The sequence below is a fragment of the Emys orbicularis genome, chromosome 8 (assembly GCF_028017835.1).
Source record: "Emys orbicularis isolate rEmyOrb1 chromosome 8, rEmyOrb1.hap1, whole genome shotgun sequence".
Classification (NCBI taxonomy): domain Eukaryota; kingdom Metazoa; phylum Chordata; order Testudines; family Emydidae; genus Emys; species Emys orbicularis.
Genome location: NC_088690.1, coordinates 83506457 through 83529569, shown reverse-complemented (window position 1 = coordinate 83529569; position 23113 = coordinate 83506457). Strand labels below are relative to the sequence as shown.

Below are 23113 nucleotides of genomic sequence, written 5' to 3'. Positions count from 1 at the left end.
CATTAATCTTATGTCTGTTCAACATCAGTTCTACTGTTTTTGCTCTTTAAAGACTGTCAAGAGGAATCTTGGTATCCTAGGCCTAGCTAATTAGATCTGTTTATAAAGATGCCACATTTCTCTCTCACTTTTTACTGATGTGAAAGATGCTATATTTTAAGCAAGTGATTCTTCACAGATTTAGGGACCCAACCATCATATTACCTCAGCAAAATTAGCCACTTCAATCTCAACTGAGATGATCTGGACATAGTGTTTGTTTTCAACACAATGTAATAACAAGTAACATATCAAATAATAGCCATTTTTTTCTTTTAAGTATCAGTGTATTTTAAATGCATATATTTCTGAAAATTACCAGATGAGAGGTTAGAGGACCAAAATCCTACAATGGGTTCTGAGTGAGCAGACCTTTGTGCCCATGTGGAAGTGCACTGACTTCACTGAGGGTCCATATGGGTGCACAGATACACCTGCACTGAAGTCCCAGTAGTCCATTATTTTAGTTTAGTTCATGTTTGAACACTGCATAGAACTCTATGATGTTATTTTTCATTTTGGAAGCAGGAGCGGCGCCAGGGTTTTTGGCGCCCTAGGTGGGGGTCCTTCCGCGCTCCTGGTCGTCGTCGGCAATTCTGCTGCAGGGGGGTCCTTCCACGCTCCCGGTCTTCGGGGCACTTCGGCGGCAGGTCCCGGAACGAGTGAAGGGCCCGCCGCAGAATTGCCGCCGAAGACCCGGAGCGCGGAAGGACCCCCCGCCGCCGAATTGCCGCCCCCTCCCCCCCCCGCCACCTAGGTCGCCTAAATGGAAGCGCCGGCCCTGTTTGGAAGCCTTCCTAGAGTTTGTGTAAAACATTTGGAAAATTAAGGATTCTGAATGTCAGCTTTGCATATAAGACCGAAGAGAAAAGGTTTACATGCTTTGCTTATTCTGCAAGAGTGAATGTACACATTGCAAATAGAGATGAAGAGTGTGTACTGCATTGCAGTATTTAGCCTTTATACTTTATCTCCTCAAAAGTACATTCATATGCCATTATTTAGAATGTGGTCAAATTTACTGCAAAGAATACTTCTGCCAGATTATTTTCCAATCAGCATCCACAACTCCTCAATCTTGGTCCAAATAGCCTAAGCTTGTTGATCCAGGCCAGGCACAGCATTTTCCAAGCAGTCTGTATGTATCTACATTTCGGGGACAGGAATAACTTGATGGGAGTTGATGTATAAGTGGGAGGAGAGTTATTGAGCATTGAGTTTTTTGGCATTTGGCCATTTCTACCACAGGCACTGAAGGAGAGCCACCCATGTTGAGAGACTAAAGTGCAAAAAAAAAACCAAAATACACCCTAAGTAAGCCTACTTAGCCTGCAGTCCTTCGATAGCAGGGCTAGTTGTCCAGCACACTAGTTAGGGGCTCTAATGTTTTTAAATGAGAAACTTCTGCTTAAACCGAGGATAATAAGAAAGCAACCTCTCTTATTTGAAGCCATACAGATACAACCTGGCACTGTATACTATCATACTAGAGTGTTTTGAAAATCTGAATATATCTACGCTATCCTTTTTTACATATGGGAAAACCAAGAGACAGAGTAACATGCGCAAAGCTATAGAGCAAGTCAATGATAAATTAGGATTACAAATCAGGAATTCTTGGACCACAATACCAAACGCCAACCCAAAAAACATGCTGCCTCTCTGAAAACAAGTGTGAATATTTTATTGTATTCAAAAATAATGAACCTACAAAAAAGTCCTGTTTTGCAGCTGTAATGGAAGAATGCTGTTGACTTACATCAACAAAGTGCTGTCTAGCATCATTTATTGGTGAGATATTTCTTCTGGAAATGAACAGTCCTTTGCCACAAACGGCCTTCAATGTTTACACAACTGGATGACCCAATCAGTAGAGAACCTAACAATAGACAGCCCTTACATGACACATGGCCCTGAAACCACAAGCAAGGTCTCAAAGTACCACCCTCTTCACTGATTCCCTCCACCTCTACCATTCAGGAAACCAAGACATCTGCACAAAGTAGTTTTAAATAACTAACTTCACACAAGTGAGAGACTGGAATCTAAGATGGAGAATCAATTACTTATTTTCTGACACTCCCTTTTTCATTTTCTACTAACGGGTGCAGAAAATATGAATCATTCATAATTAAATAAAAGAAACCGAGCCCTCTGCCTGCACTGGGGAAGAGCAGTGAACAGAGAGTCACAATTAGACTCTGCAGTTAAGGCCACTTCATTTCCAGACATAATGTTGCTAAATATGCTATTTACCACTAGAGCAAAAAAAGCAAGCAATAAAAGGACTCCAGCTTGATTAACAGAATAGATGTCACCCAGCAATCTCCAATATGTGCCTCTGACCTAACGTACATCTTTTCAAACCAGAAGTGCTCCCTAGAGACCAGCAAACATTTATTGTAATTATTTACTGTCTTCTGAACAGACCTGCTGTGATCTATACACTCTAAAACTACAATTACTGGATCTGGAAAATACCATAGCAACACCCCATTATGGCCCATACTATTTTGTCATGGTAATGCCCAGTAATTCGAGCTTATTGAACAGCTGAATTGTAAAGGCCAGCCTCTAACATGAAATGATATTGGAGCTTTAAGTCAAGAGTGAGATCTCTATTTTTCTATCTATTCTCGATCTAGTGAGAAAGAAATGAGGACATTAAGAGAATTTATGAACTGGTTGCTTGTTCTGAACACAGCTTCTCCTGATGCTCATTAGCTAAAAGCCTCCGGATTAGGTCAGAAAGTCATGATTTCATTCTTAAAGTTGCGTAAGTATGAAGGTGGAATTGGGAATTTAAGGGCTGTAGTTCTAGATATTGTCTCTTTTAAAGTCAATTTTTGGTAATCAATAAATGTCCTCAGAAGTATCCTGACTACAGTTAACCCATCAGGTACTGTATCAGCCATAGACAAAATCCAATCCACATTACACTTATGTGGACTCCTACCAAAAGACGCTGACCCACTGGGCCAAATTCTGCCTTAAGTTGCACCTGTGAAGAATTTGGCACATTGAATCTGGAAGCTAACTCCACTTTTCACACCTTTGCGTGATACACTGTCCATTCAATAAACAGAATGTCAACTGTGTAAATCCAGTTAATGCTGTTGGAAATTACTTATCTAAGAATAATGAATGGATAACACACTTAGATCTTCACATCAGATACACAACCAAGTTCACCAGAAGGAAAAGAAATTCTGAAGATTAAAACATATACATTAAATAAAAAGTCAGACTATGACAGTTAAACAGTTGTTTTGAACTTCTAAGTACCTGTTGTAAATTCATCAACATGATTTTGCTGAAGTTTCTGGACCCCTAACAGATCACACATTTGTGATCACAATCATCAGGCTTTGTCACCATTTCCATTATCAACTCTTATTTTCGGGTCCTTTTAATGTAGCAGTGCATACCTTTTGCAGGCTCAAGACTAGGAACACTCCAAAAAGAGTATTTCTGAAAGGTCTTCAGAAAATACTTACTATATGTTTAGGTCTGATTTTTACGTGTGGACAAGGAATAGTAGAGAAAATGGAGGTTAATGAAGGTCAAAAAGAAATCCAAGCTTCTCAGTTTTTCCTTGACATATTAACAAGTCTAATCACATATGCTCACTTGTTCAAGTCTTTTTATACCCTGCTATGCATTATGTTTGTATTAGCTAGCATTAATGTGCTGCTTATCTCATCCGAGACTAGACACTTAATAGAGGAGATTTGTAATACAGTGCACAAACTCAATTTATAATCTTTGAGGAAATTGTTTCCATTTGCTAATAACTTTATACAGAGTAAGCAAACAACCCCATAATAAAAAAGCAGACATTTCTTCTGGATGGGAGAATTTTCATAGTTAAACTTTTGTCTCTTTCCCTTTTGTAAAAGCTTCACAGACCTGTTACAAATTGTATTTAATGTTCGCAAAGCTCTGAAGATTTTTTGATTTAAAGAGGTGTTAAATTCATACATAATAGTCAAACAACTCTCCTGGATTCCACAATATCATTTGTTGAAGGGCATTCTGAACAGCATTCAGAACACTGGGGAATTTTGATTGGAAGGTGAAGTCAGTTTTCCCCACACTGGAATAATCTATTATATACTTGGCAAGTTCTCACTTTACAATTTGTATGAAAGAAAAATTATTGTTTTATTAAGCACTGTCAGCACTTTTAATGATAAATATCAACAAGATAAATACTAACACAGATCTGAATTACAACCAACTGGAATAAATTAGTATAAGTGAATGAAGGCTGTAAGGTTCCCCTCATTGTTATAAAAGCATCATTTCTTGGGTGGGATTGGTGCCAGTTTAATTTCTCTCACGCCTTCCACATAATAACACAGAGGAACAGCATGGTCTAGTGGATTGAGCACAGGCTCTAATCTCATTTTTGCAATTAACTGTGTGTCTTAGTCCAATATTCATCTTCTGTTTTCTTCCCCCTCTATAAAAAAAATGGAGATAGTGCTCTTCTCCCACCTTCACATCTATTTTGGGGGCTAATTAATGTTTGTATGGTGCTCTTCGAATGGAAAGCATAATGTAAGTACCAACTATTATTGCTACCACAGTGAAACCTCAATGGAATGCATTAGTTTACAGTTGGGTGATTTACAGTTGGAGCTGCTTGCTTGTTGCGGGGGAGGGAGGGGAAAGGACAATATGTCTTGTAACTAACATATGATGTTAATGACTGAAGCTCTAAGGCCTTGATTCAACAGGAAAGGAAACGGCACATATATTCTGAACAAAACCTATTTTCTTATACTGAGAGAGGACTTTCACAGCCCAAAATGGATAATGTAGCCTGCTACAATGCAAATAAACTGAATTTACTAGATATACTACATTCAATACACACATTCATGGGCAACAACAAAACAGGTTTCCCATTCAGAAAAACTAAGGCCTTATTAACCATAGATGTGAGAATACTATTCTCACACCAATGATTTTATTAATTATTGTTACAAAAAGTTCTTAGCTGCTTTATTTCACCAACTATTGTGAACTATTACCTACAAACTGTTCTAATGATTTTACTAAGAAATTGAAGTGTTCACCCCACAGACCAACTTGGTTGGCAAATTCCCTTTAGCTACAAATATTTGGAGCATGTTACAGACTATATGATGTTATATTCAGTAACCTCTACCCATTAGTATCTGACAACTTTTTGTATTAAAATTAGATCTGGTCTCTCTTCTCAAACACAAAGGAACTGGATTTACAGTATTAATTTTCCAACTGATGTGATTTACCTGCATGTCTTCTCTCTCCACAAGTACAATTTACAAGTGGAAACGACAAAATGTTGGTGCTCGATTACTTGCAATGCTTTACAAGCCTTTGATTTTAAAAAGGTGCTATAAGTACTTAGTCAGGCATAAGTTTTACCTGGACCAATGTATTTCACAATTATAGAATCTCTCTGCTGCCAGGCTGCATTTTAAAATTTCAAGATCTCTGTATTTTAAGGTTATGTCTACACTGTAATAACACACAAATGGCTGGCCCAGGTCAGCTGATTCAGGCTCACAGGGCTCAGGCTGTGGGGCTATAAAGTTGCACTGTAGATGTTCGGACTCAGGCTAAAACCTGAGTTTTGGGACCCTCCTCCTTCACCGAGTCCCAGAGCCCAGGCTCCAGCCCAAGCCCAAGCCCAATGTCTACACTGCAATTTATTAGCCCTGCAGACCGAACCCTGCAAGCCCATTGGCTGACCCAGGCCAGCCATGGGTGTTTGAGTGTAGTGTAGACATGCTCCAAGGCTGTTGGCAATCTACTGTCTTCATATATTCCAGACCTTCTCAATCTTATCTAATCTGGTCCATCCATTTTTCAGAACCTCGCTGGCTTTGTGAACTGACAAGCTACTATGGGTGACAGAACCTAATAGACACTCTTCTGACCACAATCAATTGTGAATTCAGAAGTCTAACCAATCATTTGAGCTCATTCAGGTTAGCTTTTTAAAAATAGTTTTCTTCTAAGGCATATTACTTCCAGTGAAGTGCTTTGGGTTGGCCTTGGTCATTTAAAATGTGTCACAATTGAATATGTTTATGTTGTGTTCTTCGTACAAAAACGTAAGTGCCATGACCATCTCCAGAAGTCACCAATGCATACTGGGTGTAGAAACTATCCCCTTACACGCAACCCACAAAAAAGGCTTTTTTAAAAATTGATGGAATTTAGGTTCTGGCTTCTCATGTTAAAAAATTCAATATAATTACAAATCAAAGCTTGTTTTTACAGTTGTTAAATAGGCTTTTGTGTTTATTTTTTGCATATGCACACCTCAGTTTGCAACATATTTTTAAGTTTAACATTATTTTTGTTATCCATTTGTTAACTACTGATAGGCTCAACCTCTGGATTTGTCTGGTTGCCACCTCAATTACTTTGACTTCTGGATTTAGTAAGGTGCCCTCCCCCTACGTACCTATGCACCAATCCAAGGAATTTGACCATTAACTTTAACAGTGATTCCAATAAAGGTATTTATGTTAGATATGAAATTAGTTGGGAGACAGGGTTTAGATTAAGACCTAGGCAATCAAGACAACAGAAGAATGACAATTATGCACACCTGTGCAGCTGATCATGGGACCATTTATCATGAGCATTACCTTAAAACTCTTATCTTCTAAGATAAACCAAATATTAAATCCATAAGTTCCAAAGCCCCACCTTCCAAAGCAAAAGGCTCCATATGTTTTATGCACCAGTCTATGAGAAACTCATTTTGTGGGATGTTTCACATTCCACTTGAAAGTTTATTCCTCTATATATTCCTGTGGTAATGTCAACCAGATGTGACAAAGAAGCCTGTGAATAATCATAAAAATTACAAGCATATTCTAATTCTGAGGTACTGTAAAATCATAGTTTGTTCTCTACCATTCCACCTCGTAGAGGGCACCTGCTCATTTTAGAAAGCTTATCAGCTAATGACTGGTTCTTCATCTTACATTAATTACTTATTAGTGCCGCGTTTCAAGGTAAATAGCAAGCCAAGTTCCTTTACCTGATGGTTTTACAGTCAAAAATAGATCAGTGAGATTCGTTGAGACAATGATTTAGAAGAGGAAGAAGACACCACTTCATAATATAGCTTCTAGCACAGAACAGAAGAAAAATTGTGTGCAAAGTTTTTATTATTAACTAATATTTGGAAAAAAAAGTAAACAAAGCAAGTTTCCACATCAAACAAGGCTCATCACCTCAGATGCGCTTGCTTTTGAGGAGGGATCTAAATAAGAAGAGTCTAAAGCTCTTCCTTCCATGCAATAAGTAATTGAAAATCAATGTTGAAATTTTATATACATACGTGAAATAGCTTTTTTCATTGAATTTAAGATTCATGTTTTAGTCTTGAACTCTTCCTGTTGAATACAAACATTAATCCAAGAAATATGCTGGATCTGGAAAGAATGGTAAACAACTATAGATTGAGAATGAATATTTCACCAGTAAAGCTAGAGGAGGAATAAGAACAGCTAACTAAATATTAATTGAAATTAACAAAGTATTACAGAATATCTATATGTATAAGACAAAGCTAAATCTGTCGGTAACTTCTTGACCAAAAAATTCTGCTCATCACATCAGAAATGATTAAATATATAATATGTGTTGAAATATGTATTTCTCTGTGCATGAATATTCTTACAGAAAGTAAGCACCCTCACATGGAAACTGAGGCCCAGTATACACAACATCAGGTACTGCCTACTTGTGGGCTACATATATTAGGTCTGATTTTCAGAAGTGCTAGTACCCCAAACTCCAGCTGAAGTCAATGGGAGCTGTGAGTGTTCAGTCAGCACATGATTACATCGGGCTAAGGCCAACAGTAAAAAGAAGCTCTCAGAAACCAAAAATATCTTACAGATTTCTAGGATCCAAAATGAATCTTGTCTTTAGATCAAAGCTCAAATGTTATTTGCCTCTGAAGTTTTATAACACCATAATAGAATTAGTGGGGAAGGGTTTATGTATTTTTAAATAGTCTTCACATAGCACAAAAGCTGTTTTAAAGACTGGGAAAGACCTCTCTTAGACTAACTGGAAAGCTGTGTACACTATCTTTCACTAAAAAAAATAGTACATCTTATTAAACTTACAAAAAGTTGCAAGCATCTGATTGGTAATGAAGCACAGAGCCCAGCTTGAAAAGTAACCTGAAATTTCCCTGGAGCTGAAGTTTAATGACCTTTGATTTTTAGAGGTGAAATGTGGTTTGAGATAAGTGTTAATTGCTTTCTTTCCAGTTTGAGAATTGTAGAGCTAGAAGAAAGCACCAGATTATTAGATATTTCATCTGCCATCTGCAGTAAAGGAGGGGCCACAGATAAGCATTTACTCAAGCTTTATTGTCATCATTTGTATAAAAGAAGGTGCCCATACTTCCTTTATTTCCGAGGAAGAAATGTAAGGGTCCAAGTGTTTAGCAGAAACACTATTTTTTTAAAGCAGTTGCAAGTGTTACATCAATGAATTTAACTGCTTTCCTACATTTAGTCCATAATAGCCAGTAAAGTCTGTCTAAATATACATGAGTTAATAGAAAAAAATGGCCAGAAAGGAAGGAGTAATAGTTCTCAAGACCTGGAATTATTTCTCAGCTCCTCTGAAGGATGAGGTTATTGATTACTGCAGGTAAGCAGCTTCTGGTTTGCCAATACGCATCCCAACACATGGTGAATGAACTTTTAAAATCATCACCAGTTTTCTCCTCTCAAGCCAAGCAAATTAAAGGGTATGGCAGAGGTATGCATCTTTTCCAGCTCTGAAGTCTGCTATTTCAGACATGTTTGCTTTAATATGCAGTCTTTAATATGCATATCAACACTGGAAAGAATTTTCACTCCCCTCTGCCCTCCAAGTTTCCTATAGCTCAAACAAAACTTGAAGAGGTTCTGTTGAAATAAAAAAATATAAACGCACACAACTTTAGTCCTACAGGAAACTAACAAGCAACATTTCAACTCAGACAGGAACAGTTCCAGGCAGTCATGATTTGTGGAACAAAAGTAATTTAAATTTATTTTACAACCTCTGTGACCAATTCTGAAAACAAACACTTTCAGGTATCTGTCGAACTACCCAGGGTAATAAGAAGTATGCCCAAGTGTTCACCAGATTGGACCATCTTGTGACACCTGCCATCAATCGCAGTTGCTACCAACACCAGTGTTAATAAATAAGATCAAATTGCCAACTCTCATGGAGTTATCACCCAGCTGGGTTTTTTGTATTTTTTCGGTAAAGTTGAGTTGGATGGCTTGTCATACCTTTTCTTAGGGTCCAAAAACCTGCGGCTGTGTGTCTGTGTGTGTTTGAAATAAGCAGCTGATACACAATGATTGGGCTTTCATGAATGTGTGTGGTTTGTATATTTAAACAGAAGCGCTGCAACCTTATATGCTACAGACCATCTTAGCCCTACTGTTATGTAATTTAGAGTTACAGGCATGGATTGATTATGGTGAGCTGAACTAGTAACTCACCTGGCCACAAATCTAGCAGGTTGTCTATGTTCTAACTTCTACTAAGAGGATAAGCAAAGTGATTTGGCAGTCCAGTGGGCTAACCTGTGTCAAACTGTGGCAGCCCACACAATACATGTTTGAGTACTCTGCATAACTAAAAAGATAGATAGAAAACTGAACCAGTATTATCATCTTTCCCTTTTTCTTCCATCTCCCTTTATTTTCTTCCCTTTTTGTCTGAGCTCCATTGAAGTCTTGTCACTCTTACTCCTATTCCCGCTTCATTTTTGCCTCACTTCTGTTATTCCCCTTCCTTGCTGTTTTAATTGTTCTCTTTTCTTGTAAGTTCATGCCAGCCACTGAAAAAGAATGTCAGAGCCATGCCCCCTTCATTGAAGTGTTTTACCCAGAGACCTATTGCAAGTGAAATTGATTAGTTTTGCTGGACTCCAGTGAATTTAGCTCACAGCAGGAAAGTGAGAAAAAACACCTCTGAATTTTACTGTGGGTAGATTCAGAGCAGTTGTGCAAAAATCAGATACCAGTGTTAGCTGTCCAGTTTCCTTAAGTAGAAAAGGGGTAAAAAAATATATATATTTCATCCACATGCATCTCAATGGTTAGGTTGCTGCTCTGGTTATTCCTGCACCACTGAAACGCGTGTAGCAAAACTGGCCTATTACTTTTGGAAGCAGCAATAATGATAAATTGTTACTGTATCTAGGGTACATGTTTCACTTTAAACATTATTTCAATGTAATGCTTGTACCTTTAAGAGAAAAGACTGCTTTCTGGCTAAGCACAGTATGAGGGGATAGATCCCAACTACTACCAATGACTGAGACCCTGGGATCATACCTGCATAACTCACTGGACTGATGAGACTCTTTATTCACTAACATTTATAAAACATTCTGAGGGGAATCACTGTAGAAGTGTCAAATTCATACTCAACTAGACCTCTTAAATAATTACCCCATAAGCTTTATAAAAGCACAACTATTATCCTAGTTTTCAAGGACGGTAAACAGCTTGATTATCTGAATAATTAAAGGAACATACTTTTGAATATATTTCATATCAAAATACCTGACTACTTGCACTTTGATTAGGTGCACCACTTTATATTAAGGCATATCTTCATAGGAGTGATACATGGAGATTTGTACTGGCATATATAAAGCCTTTCCATAGATGCTGCAGATAACTGCTAACTGAGATTACGGAAATACTAAACTAGATTATTATACTATACCATTGTTTTACTGTAGGAATCTTAAATGCATAATGGAAGGAGGTCTTGTGCATTATCAAGTCGGGATATGATCACTGTACTTGTGTATCAACATGCTGAACTGCAGAAGCTGCTTTAAATCTATTGATAATCACAGAGAGTCTGATAGCTACCTATGGAAGAGGAAACCTTAATAGAGATTACGTTATTACATACAGATTAGCTTTGCATACTTTTATTTTAACGAGTGCTGGCACTTGCTTATAAAACAAAACAACCCAAAAACTTTAGGAGAATGGTTTAAATGGGGTGTGGTGGAGGCCAACTGCCCTATCAACAAGGTATATAGCAGTGTGCAGTTTTGACTAAAGAGCATTTTCAACATGTGGAAATTACATAAACTTGCACTAAGGATCTTAGAAAACTCAATCAAATACCACTCAGTCCTAGAAAGTCCACTTAATGAATATTTCCAGGGCAGTTAAAAGCTACAGCAAGGCTAACATATTCCAAGAGCAGGTGTGTTACAGTGGTACTTGAGAGTCTATGGGTAGATTTTGAAAGTAAAAGACAGGTATGGCTTATGAGGTTGTGTCTCCAGAACTGTGCTGCTGATCAGAAGCTCCAAGAGTTACACACCAAGTTCTTCACAATGAAATTCTGGCAACACGAAGGAGTTTAATATGTGAAAATAGGTCTCCACAATGGTATCAGGACTGCTCCTGGCTGAACATTACCCAATTCTTTCACTTTAAAACTTGGACAAAGAGTCTATTTTTAAAACAGTGAATTGGTTCCCAAATTTAGCTTCACCGTTGCCATGTGTTTCACATTTCCACAGGAAGAAAAATTTATTACATTGCCTAAATGGATAGTTTGATTGCATAAAGAGGTATTAAAACACAATTATCAAAACCCCACATCAATGTAGCAACTTTTTATTCACCCTGTAGTAACTTTACAATTTCACTAGCCAGATCATAAATCTTACTAACCAGCCTCCTATAAATCTAGATGGCCAAACTTTAAAAGAGGTTGACCACGTAACTTCTCTTCTGATTCACTTGCGGGGTTTTGTTTTGGTTTGGGTTTTTTGAGCAGTTAATTTTCCAGGTTTCAGCAAACTGTTCTAAAGACACTTTGCCTTCTGCTTACTACAGACCTCGCATTCTAATCTTGGTGGTATCTGTACAACCTTACCCTCTGCATGTAAAAGAACTATTAATTCCTCTTCCTTGCATCAAAAACTGGGGGGGGGGCATTATTCATGGTCATCATCATATGATTCTACTCCACTGAGTAGACTGAGAAAAATATATCACCAGCCAGCTTATCTCTGTTATTCTTCTGATGTGCAAGTTGGCTCCAATGCCAATCTAATAACATCTTCAATGCCCATGGAGATGGAAAGCATTACATTTGCCCCATTCTTCAAACAGTAGGAGCCATTGTTCCAGCCTTAACTGTCTCTGAACATTGGCTCAGTTAAAACAACATGTCTTTAATTAACAGCGAGTCGTGACAAACCATTTTATGCCAACATGCCCATCTTAAATAGCACAAAAATCAACTATTTCTCTGTGGACAGCTTACTATAATGAAAGCAAAAAGTGGCCACTTCTGCACTAATCCTGCAACTCTACACAGGGAGTTTTAACTATATTAACTCTGAAGTCATTATTTTGAATCTACTTCAGCTATGAAACAGGGAAAGAAAATTTGTGGTTTCTTTCATGTATGTATTTATTTTCTAGTACATAACTACCATAACATAATGGTAAAATGTCCTCATGAAACTATGGAAATCTAGATGTATCATAAATGTCACTAAAGTACCTAACCAAAATATCATAGCAAATGCACTATCCACATAATGAATCAAGGCACATACACAATAAAAGTAAACTGTACTTACAATCTGGTTAACTTCAGCGTGTTCTGGAAAAGCAGCTCGGGTAAAACCTGTAATTTATTCTTGTTCAGACGCCTAAATAAATAAAGAGAATACAGTTAACACAAAAAATGCATTAGAATAATTTTCATACTCAGGAGCCTATTCCATCTTCCACAACACATTGAACTCCCATTAAAGGATGTGAAAAGCCATGGTATTAAACTAGTACAGAATGTAGGAGCCTTTGTGTACATTATTAATACACAGGGTCAGTACATCATGCCATGTGTAGACCACCTGGCCAGCTCCTTGAAAAAAAAGATAGAGAAAGCAAATATTAAGTCAGAATGCTATAGTGTGTATGAGTGTATCTGCATGCTAGAGTTGTATTGGATGCTTACTAACATACAAATCGCATGGTTCCCATGTTGAGTTTTCAGTGCTTTGAAGAGATTTGCAGAAGGTATCTGGTTTTCATCTTTCTTTCTAAACATGTAGGCAACAATAAGTTAAATATCCCAACCATCCTGGAATTATTTCCAGATTGCCTATTGGGTCTACTGTACATGGTCACGTTCATTTTTGTTTTAAAAAACTGTATATTAAACATTAACTTTGGAAATCTGAGCACTATTGTGAAAAGTATGAAAACACACTTTTAATGGGACTACTGCATCCTTGCAAAGGCTTCTGTGATTGGAAATGCAACCTATTTTACTTAAAGTATCTCCTAAAATTACTTTTTGGGGACCTGTTTTAATATTTATTTGCTAGTTAATTTTAATATATTCATTTGACCAACTTTTGCACTAACTCACTAACACATCCTGCTAGCTGGAAAAAGTTTATTGCCCATCCTGCCCTCCATCAACTACAAAAGTATCTATCATCCCGAAGTAAAAATTATCTTTATAACAGTCATGCAAAACTGAAATCATCTTAATGTAGACAAAGCAACCCACTTTAGAAACACAAGTTAAATACTGCAATTTACAGCAGAAACAGACATCTGTTCATACACAAGCTCAGTAAATGTTGCTTAAATGTAACAATTGACCTGAACTCACAGAAAAGACATTCAAAGCTAAAACTAAATATCTGGCTCCAGTCTCCCACAGAATAGTTCTGTTTTGTATATCTCTATAGCTTAAAAAAACAACACACAGCATTTGGCTAATCTGCCCTGAATGTTTATAACAGTAGTAATGAGTCTGGTTCCATGATATGATGGTGGTTACTAGGGTTCTGCTCCCAAAAGCCACATGGGCTCTTTAAGAGAAATACTGATGCTTAGCCTCCAATTCCTGGTTTCTAATTTTCTTGGATGCTGAGTACTTCATTTCATTTTCCATGCCTTTCTGGATTTATTCACATTACAGGCCTCCACCATTTTGGCCTGAAAGCTCTTCCTTAGGGATCAGTCTAAGGTCACTGGGACTGGAAGGCTGGAGTTTTCATATGGCTACCATATGAATAAATCCAGCAACAATGGAAAAAGGCAACCATATATGTACTTCTCTTCCTGATATCAAGAACAGACAAGGTTGGGTTTGGAAGATTTGCATACAGTCGGACATACTCAAAATTAAGGACATATCTAATGCAAACAAGTTATAAAATTGGTTCACCTTCCAGTACATTTCAGTAACAAATACCCAAGTTAGTTTTCTAGGCAAGTACATTTAATGACTAAACACAGCAATAAATGAAAGACTATCAAAAGCCACAGAACAGGTTTAGTCAGCAGATGGGGGATTCTAAGTCTGAAAATGACTAGCAGAATGAACTATACGGAAAGCAATTATTTTTTGATAGCACATAGCCAAACAGGGTGTGGATAGTTTCTGTCACTTCTAGCATTAACTAGCTTTGACTAACTTAACCATCAAGTTGTTCTTGTTTTGCTGAAGTTGAAGTGAAATCTGTGTAGACCACATCTAAAAGAAGTTATATAAGGTACCTAATGGAAAAATACTCTAAAATACATTATCTGGTAGATAAATTAAGATTCATGCAGATTTCAAGCTGAGATGCTGTTATCTGCAACTATTCAAGAGCTCATAGCATTTTTCTTAATAGTTGTTTGACCTGGCCAGTTTTGGGACCAATCTTCCTCATCCTTCTGCTCTTTTTATACCTACTGGTTAATAACCGCCCTCACCTTCCACACCCAGAGATCAAATCATTGCAGTGGTGCGATTTTCACTTTTGGTTCCTTTGTGTGGAAAAGCGTTGACAATGCTACATTTCATACCACAAATACATATCCATGCTAGTTATTACATCTGTCAGTTAACAGAAGAAGAAAACCTAAGTATCTTCATACCTTTGAGGGCATTTTGCATACCTTTCTAATTTCCTTTAGATAGATTTGTCATCATGGGTGCTTCTTCCGGGACCAGCACTTCGACACCACTATTTTAACTTTATCAATGATTATACTATTTACCAAAGGCAATTCTATGGAAAGAGCATCACTGTAAGGAAGTTGGTTTTTGGAATATGCTGATTGACTGATACTTTATGTAGTCAAGACTCTGGTAACTTTCAGCTCACTTCCATCTGTTTTTACTCAATGTGATGTTCCACCCCATAATGCTTTATAGAAATATGCTTATGAGTGTAAATATGACATAACTTGAATACGTTTTATGCTAGATATGCCATGTAACATATCTTTGCAAAGGTTATGATCTACTGAATATATTCATTCTATTTGTATGCATGTATCATTTTTATATCTGAAGTTATGAACATTGGCTCTACACTTGTATTTAAAATGTTTGCTGTAGGAAGTATATAAGACAGATTTGGTAAACATAGTGGGAAAGGGTTATTCAAGTAATTGGGAGTACTTAACTAACAATGGACTTTGGGAGACGCCAATCCACATCTGAGCTTTCCTGGGAACATTCAAACTAACACGTAAACAATGGCGTTGGCCTGCAAAAAGCTGAATCATTCATAGACATGTGACTAAGAGGGTGGTGAAGCACTGGAATGGGTTACCTAGGGAGGTGGTGGAATCTCCATCCTTAGAGGTTTTTAAGGTCAGGTTTGTCAAAGCCCTGGCTGGGATGATTAAGTTGGGATTGGTCCTGCTTTGAGCAGGGGGTTGGACTAGATGACTTCCTGAGGTCTCTTCCAACCCTAATCTTCTATGATTCTATGATAAAGTTAAAACAGACAGGTCCAATGTGCATTGTTGCTGACAAATAACTATGGTGGGCAGTCTTTTCTGACATTGACAAGCATTTGAAACAATACTGTTTAAGGAACATATGTCATTTTCGCAAAAAGTTACACCACAATGTACTGCTGTAACTTGGCTACCCACCTATATATGTCCATTTAGTATGTTTTTACTCCTACTAATTCAAGAACAAGACTAGAACCCAGAAACCTCAACTTTCCATAGTGAATCTTCCTACTTTGCTACTGCATAGGTCCCTGCCTTCCAGAAACTGTTTAGTAGTCTATTATTCCCTTTTGAACAGGACTAGGGATTTCTTTAATAATTGTTTCTGGGTTTTAACTACCTGAAATTTACTGTAACTAAAACATATTTAGGTCTAGGTTGCAACAATCTGGATGCATATCTCAGAGCCAAACTGAAAATCTCAGCCTTCTGACGTTTCAACTACAGTTGCACAAATTTCTTCTCTTTTCCACGCTTCAGTGGTCTATATTCTGTTAGCAACCCTTCAGACTGAAATGTTTACTAGCCATTTTTCCTTTCATTTCATTAAAAAGGTTAATATCTTTAAATTCAGAGTCAATTTGCATCTCTCTCTCACTGTGTTCTCTCCTCTGACTTTAATATCTGGGAGCTAACATGAAGGCTTTCAATGGAGGGTTCTCCACTCAACTTCATTCAATGGGGTACAGTGTATGATCAGTCTATTTACTTAGCTTCTGAGGACAGTGGGACTGATTGAGCCACGTACTGAGCTTTTTTCATGAACTCTGTCTCAATATTTATATGAATTCGAATATATCATTGCTGCTGATAATGGTTAAAGAATGGTGTTTTGTTATAAATGTTTCTTCTATCTAAAACATTGCTAGATTTTACTTGAGTTTTAAGGAAGTACAAGAGTACATGAAAAATGTAGTTTGTGTAAAAATCCTCAAATTAGCAACTCCAGGGACTGGAGTATTGTTTATCCCTGGAACAGTCAAATCAAGGGCAATAGAAGCACAGCCTTCCCAAAATTGCTCCACCAACATGCTTCAGCTCTGATTTTGAGTGACAACTGCTAGGAATCAGGAAATTTATCCTGCAGCTCCATTCCTTTCAGCTTCTGTTCAGAAACTACCAACAGTACTTGATTAATGGCAATTCTGTTAAGATCATTTATCTATTAGGAATGGAGGAGATTGTCAGTGCATTTTATATATTCCAGCAAACAACCGTCTGCTGGTTATAACTGCCTCTGATCTGATTCCCGATGGTGTTTTTGAGGTGCAAGAATCCATATACCATTGCCAATTCCAAGCTATTTATTCTCCTGACTGCTTTTATAATGTATACTAGAACCAGGCAATGGCTATGGAAATTTTGCCGTGAATATTCATAAACAATCTTAAGGAATTAACTTTAGTTGAGTTTATACCCCCTGTTTTTGCAAATATAAAAGTCTCAGTTTCCAGAACAGAAAACTCATCAGCACAACAACATTGAGGTTAATATTGCTGAATGTTCACAAAAAAATATATCCCTCCAGAGAGCAGATCAGCTTTTCAGAGTTAAATACTTTTAAAACTCCATTTGAACAAATCAAATTTCCAATTTTGGATATTGCATGCAAACAACTGTTTGCAAAACACCTAGCACCAAGAATTGTTCATGGTAACAAATACATTTGAGAAAACTGCTGTCACAAAAGTCAACAGAAAGGCAAAATAGATTAAATCATAGAATCATAGGACTGGAAGGTACCTCAAGAGATCATCTAGTCAGGGCCAGCTCCAGGCACCAGCCAAGCAAGCTCGTGCTTGGGGCGGCAAATTCTACGGGGTGTCATTCCGCCCAATCCTAGGGCTGCACAGCCGCTTTTTTTTTTTTTTTTTTGGTTTGCCGATCCGGCCGCCCTGTAGGGAGCGGCGGCGCGGAGGAGGGGAGCGCACTGCTGGGAGCGGGCTGCGCACTCCGTCTGCCCCAGCTGGTGTCAGGTCTGTAGCAAGCCCGGCAGGGCAGCCCGCGTCTTTCCCTGCCCGCCGACTGGAGCGGCGCAGAGCCCTCCCAGCAGGCGGTGCGGCGGTCGGGGCTGCATGGCGAGCACCCTGCTGAAGCCCTAGTCGCCCCCCTTCTCTCTCTCCCCCTGCTCCCTCTTCCTCCCCCCCGCTATCCAGGGCACGTCTGCAGCGCAGGGAGTCCCCCTGCCCCCTGGCTCCGGCCGCCCGGCAGGTTTTATTTTTTTTCCTGCTTTGCCGCTCCGGCCGCGCAGCAGGTTTTTTTTTTTTTTGCTTGGGGCGGCAAAAAAGCCAGAGCTGGCCCTGCATCTAGTCCAGTCCTCTGAGCTCATGGCAGGATTAAGTATTATCTAGACCATCCCTGATACGTGTTTGTCTAACTTGCTCTTAAAAATCTCCAGTGACAGAGATTCCACAACCTCCCTAGATAATTTATTCCAGTGCTTAATTACCCAGTTAGAAAGTATTTCCTAATGTCCAGTCTAAACCACCCTTGAGTATTCTAGGATGTATGCTCACTTGAAGACATCTAACTTGTCTAAGTAATTTTTAATTTGTTCTTTCCCTATTTTAGCCTCTGATCCTACCTCATTTTCACTGGCATTCACTCTGTTAGACATCCAATCGCTTTTAACCTTTTTGGTGAAAACAAACAAAAAAGTCATTTAGCACTTCTGCCATTTTCACATTTTCTATTATTGTTTCTCCTCCCTCCCCCCATTGAGTAACTGGCCTACTCTGTCCTTGGTCTTTCTCTTGCTTCGAATGTATTTGTAGAATGTTTTTCTGTTACCCTTTATGTCTCTAGCAAATTTAATCTCATTTTGTGCCCTGGCCTTTCTAATTTTGTCCCTACATACTTGATCTGTTACCTGTTATTCATCTAGGGCCATGTCTAGACCAGCACTTATGTTGACAAAATATTGTCGCTCAGCGTTGTGAAAAAAACCACACCCCTGAGCTACATTAAGTTTTGCCTGCATAAGCGCTCATATGCCCAGCACTATGTTGGTGGTAGGACGTTCTCCCGCCAACATAGCTACCGCTGCTCATTGAGCTGGTTTTATTATGTCAACAGGAGAGCCCTCTCTCATCGACATAACGCGGCTATAAGAGTGATCTTACAGCGGCACAACTGTGCCGTTCTAAGCTTGTAAGTGTAGACATGGCCTTAAGTTTTTATGCACACACATCGTCTGCATGCAGATGAATAGAAATTATGTCCTTTTCATACCCATACAACAGTACTGCATAGATTTTAGTGAGGATGGAGCTGGGTCTGTATAACTTTCTCCTAATGCCCTCCAGGAATCCAACTGCTTTACAGTCAGTTGTGGAAAAGTATTTCTTTTGCATGGAAATCTGAATGTGCAGAACACTAAATAATTATGTGTGTCATATATAACACGTATTTGCATACTAAAAAAAAAGATGCTTACATCAAAACTACACTGAAACTACAAAACATCTTCCTCTTTTTGCTCCCAAGTGGTTGCCAAGTTGGCATACAAAACCCAGCTCCTTAATGGTACTGTTACCTAGAGCCGACTTTCAGAGGTGCTAGTAGAATGCAAATTTCTGTCTGTCTACAGATCACGTGGGTAGTAAATAAGTTGGATGAATAACTGCTAACTATTAGGAGCGAGTATGCCTAGCATGTCTGAAAATCAAGGGTGCAATAGTGAGTTGTTTCAATCTTTGTATAAAGTTCATAAGCAAACAAATACAAGTTACACCATAAATAAGCATTAATATTCAACTTCAGGCTTTACACTTCTATATTAGATAATATCCCTTCTCTTTCTAATATAAATTTACCTATTGCCTTTAAACAGTTTCCCAGCATACCCCTTAACCTGAGAGGGGGTATTCAGTGTTAACAGGCAGACTCTCATCTTCAAGACTGTCCCTCAAGTTCTGGATGAAAAAAAATCAGTCCAGGTCTACACTATAAATTTACATCAGTATAACTACATCACTCAGGCGTGTGAAAAATCCACACCCCTGAGCGACGTAATTATACCAATCTAACCCTTGGTGTAGACAGGAGGGCTTCTGCCATCGACATAGCAACCGCCTCTCATGGAGATGGAGAACCTACACTGATGGGAGGAGCCCTCCCATCAGTGTAAGTAGCATCTTCACTGAAGCGCTACAGCAGCGCAACTGTTGCTGCTGCAGCAACCTGCCCTCAGTTTCAAGCCTCCTTTTAAAAAGGTTTTTGCCCCCTTCCTCTCTGTCCTGGCATGGTGACTTATCGTTATTCGAATAGTGAAGACCCCCTCTTAACTTGAGAGCTGGGATGTCTCAATTAACTCTAACGGCCCATCATTGCCTTTTCCTGGGTTGTACAATGGATTGTTACTTGAGTCTGGTTTTGTGTAAACACCTGGTTCGGGAGCTGCCTCTCCCTGACTGATCGCTCGCTGTCCTGCTTTGAGGTGGAGCCAAAGTTCATGAGCACAGTCTAAATACATATTTCCTAATGAGTATTAAGCTTGTCTTTCACAAAAGACCTTACCAGACATACTTTTATAATACAATAATACAGTATGCAATCAGTTGCTCATTTTGGGGATTTAACCCTTCTGTTCGGCCCTTGGGGTGTTTGGACCCTGATTGTCACAATGACATCAATAAGCGAGAACTATAAAAATTCCCACGTGACTTCAATCCTTCTTTATTTCACTTTTTCTGTGCTAGAGAGAAAACTTCAAAGCCCTTGCCAGAAAAGCCATTATGAAGGTTCTCAACATGTGGTATGAGAGTTCCCTATATAGGATTTAAAAAAAATTAACCTATTTTGGAAGATTAAATTGAGCACGTTTTTAAATTTCAAAATTTTAAATTTAAAAGAATTGCGCTTTGGAAGAATAAATGCTTTAAATGGCCATTTAGTAAAGCTACTTCCTTCAAGCTGACAGGTAAGTGCCTGCCAAATGCGAGTGAACCTTAAATGCTTTTTTTCCAAAACACACCATGTCCATAAGAACTCCACCTCACTGCCACATGGCAGTAGGCTTTGACAATCACAAAGAAAGCTCAGCATAAGCTTTAAGTACAGCTTAAGTACTGAAGCAAATATTAGAAATGCCAGTACAGGGTCTGACAATTCTATCCTTCACCTCTTCACAAGTGGCACATGAAAGCATGAACCGCACATGCTTTGGGTACACAGCACAGCAGCACCATTCTCTTTCCAACCAAAAACGCTCAGGGGCGGGGGGGTTAGAAATTCCACAAGCTGGCTGGAGCCTTTTATCTGCGACAGCATGTCACATCTGCAGCCTTTACTGCCATGCAGCCATTAGGTGACAGAAGAGACAGTGTTAATGGACAAGTTCAGTATGCAAACATTGGCAGGACAGTGCCACTGATGGAGACAGCTCCTCTCTATTTGCACAGGTTTGTTTCACGTAAGTGGACAAGCACATTATACAGTCTGCTTCCTACTTCCTAATTCATTCTCTTTATAAGGCAATGTGAAGTTTAGCAGCTTTAATGACACGTCCCCTCATGCTTGGAAAAGGAGAACTGTGTCTTTGATAACACTTGAACATTGCTTTTCTATTTATTCAGCAGAAGAATCAAGTCAGTTCTCTCATGACCTATTTAAGGTCAAGTTTATTTTACAGAAAGCTGTACTATGTTGATATTTCAAACAATGCTAAATGCTTCATTGCCCTGCTCTTTCCTAGAGCCTGATCCTGCCATGTGATACATTCGTCTTGAGTACAGAATACCCTCGACTCCCAAAGTCATGATGTCTTCAAACTTTAGGCATAAAAATGTACTTTTTATTTTGGGAAGTAAATGAAATGGAATGAGGACTAATACCAAAATCAATGTGACAGCTACTGAGGGTACGTCTTCACTACAGAGTTAGCCCAAAAGATTGGCACCTGGGTCAGAGAACCCAGGTTCACTGAGTCCAGGTGAGAGCAGCCACACTGGCTATGTGTCACTGTGACTTCTGGGGGTAAATCCATGGCTCTTTGGGGCTGAAGTAAGCTGAGATGCTCTACGGTTCTTTCCCAGTCAACTGTGGGACAACTTGTCTGTCCTGTGCACACTGGGGAATTGTGGGAAGGCATCAGAGAACTATCAGCACTCATATGATGTAGCCTGCACCGTCGCTATAAAGAGGGCAGGTTGCCAGCCTGAGTGAAGAGTGGAACCCGGGCTTTAACCCCTCCCGCCTGTGCCAACTAGCCTAGGTTGAAAGTACCACTTAAGTTGGGTCAGAGGTTGCCCTATGTGGAGAAGAGGGAGATTATGGGCAACACCCAGGTAAGAGCCTGGGCAAACTCAGCAGTGAAAAAACAGCCTTAAAGGAAACTCTGTAGAGTATTCACTCTGCCTAACCTAAGAGCAGGGAAGGTCCCCGAGAAAAAAGTCTTACTATGAATAAAATGCCTTTAATTACAATAAGCCTTTAAGTCTGCTACTGAGTGCAGTCAGCTTGCCAAAAACCAAAGCCATTTGTGACCATAGCGGAGAGGACGCACAATGGAAAGTACAGAACAATATTAAAATCAGCTGCAACGTGGTTTCATGATCATAAAGAGATAATCTGAGCCAAATGTTGATTTTAAAATTATTAATTATGGTGACATTTTCCTTGTGACTACACTGTGTAAAGTAAAGTAATTTAGATAAATCACTACTTTAACTATAGCGGTGGGATATTCAATATATAAGACGACAAGAAGATCTGACAGCTAGAATTAGGAATTAAAGCCTAGTTTAGCATTTCTTATTAACTCTGTAATGGACACAATACATATGAAATGGGAATGAAAAAAGCAACAAAGAGTCCTATTGCACCTTATAGACTAACAGACGTATTGGAGCATAAGCTTTTGTGGGTGAATACCCACTTCGTCAGATGCATGTAGTGGAAATTTCCAGAGGCAGGTATAAATATGCAGGCAAGAATCAGTCTAGAGATAACAAGGTTAGTTCAATCAGGCAGGATAAGGCCCTCTTCTAGCAGTTGAGGTGTGACCACCAAGGGAGGAGAAACTGCTTTTGTAGTTGGCTAGCTATTCACAGTCTTTGTTTAATCCTGAGCTGATAGAGTCAAATTTGCAAATGAACTGAAGTTCAGCAGTTTCTCTTTGAAGTCTGGTCCTGAAGTTTTTTTGCTGCAAGATGGCTACCTTTAAATCTGCTATTGTGTGTCCAAGGAGGTTGAAGTGTTCTCCTACTTTTGGGAACATTTTTACTAGA

The 23113-nt window shown here is 38.8% G+C and overlaps 1 protein-coding gene across 1 annotated transcript in view; it reads right to left on the bottom strand.

Annotated features, from left to right (window-relative positions):
* Positions 1–23113, bottom strand: part of SLIT3 (slit guidance ligand 3) — a 798116-nt gene that overhangs the window by 686488 nt on the left and 88515 nt on the right. The window contains exon 4 of the mRNA XM_065410175.1: positions 12707–12778. Within this exon, the coding sequence (XP_065266247.1) occupies positions 12707–12778 (72 nt within the window). The remainder of the gene's footprint in view (positions 1–12706; positions 12779–23113) is intronic.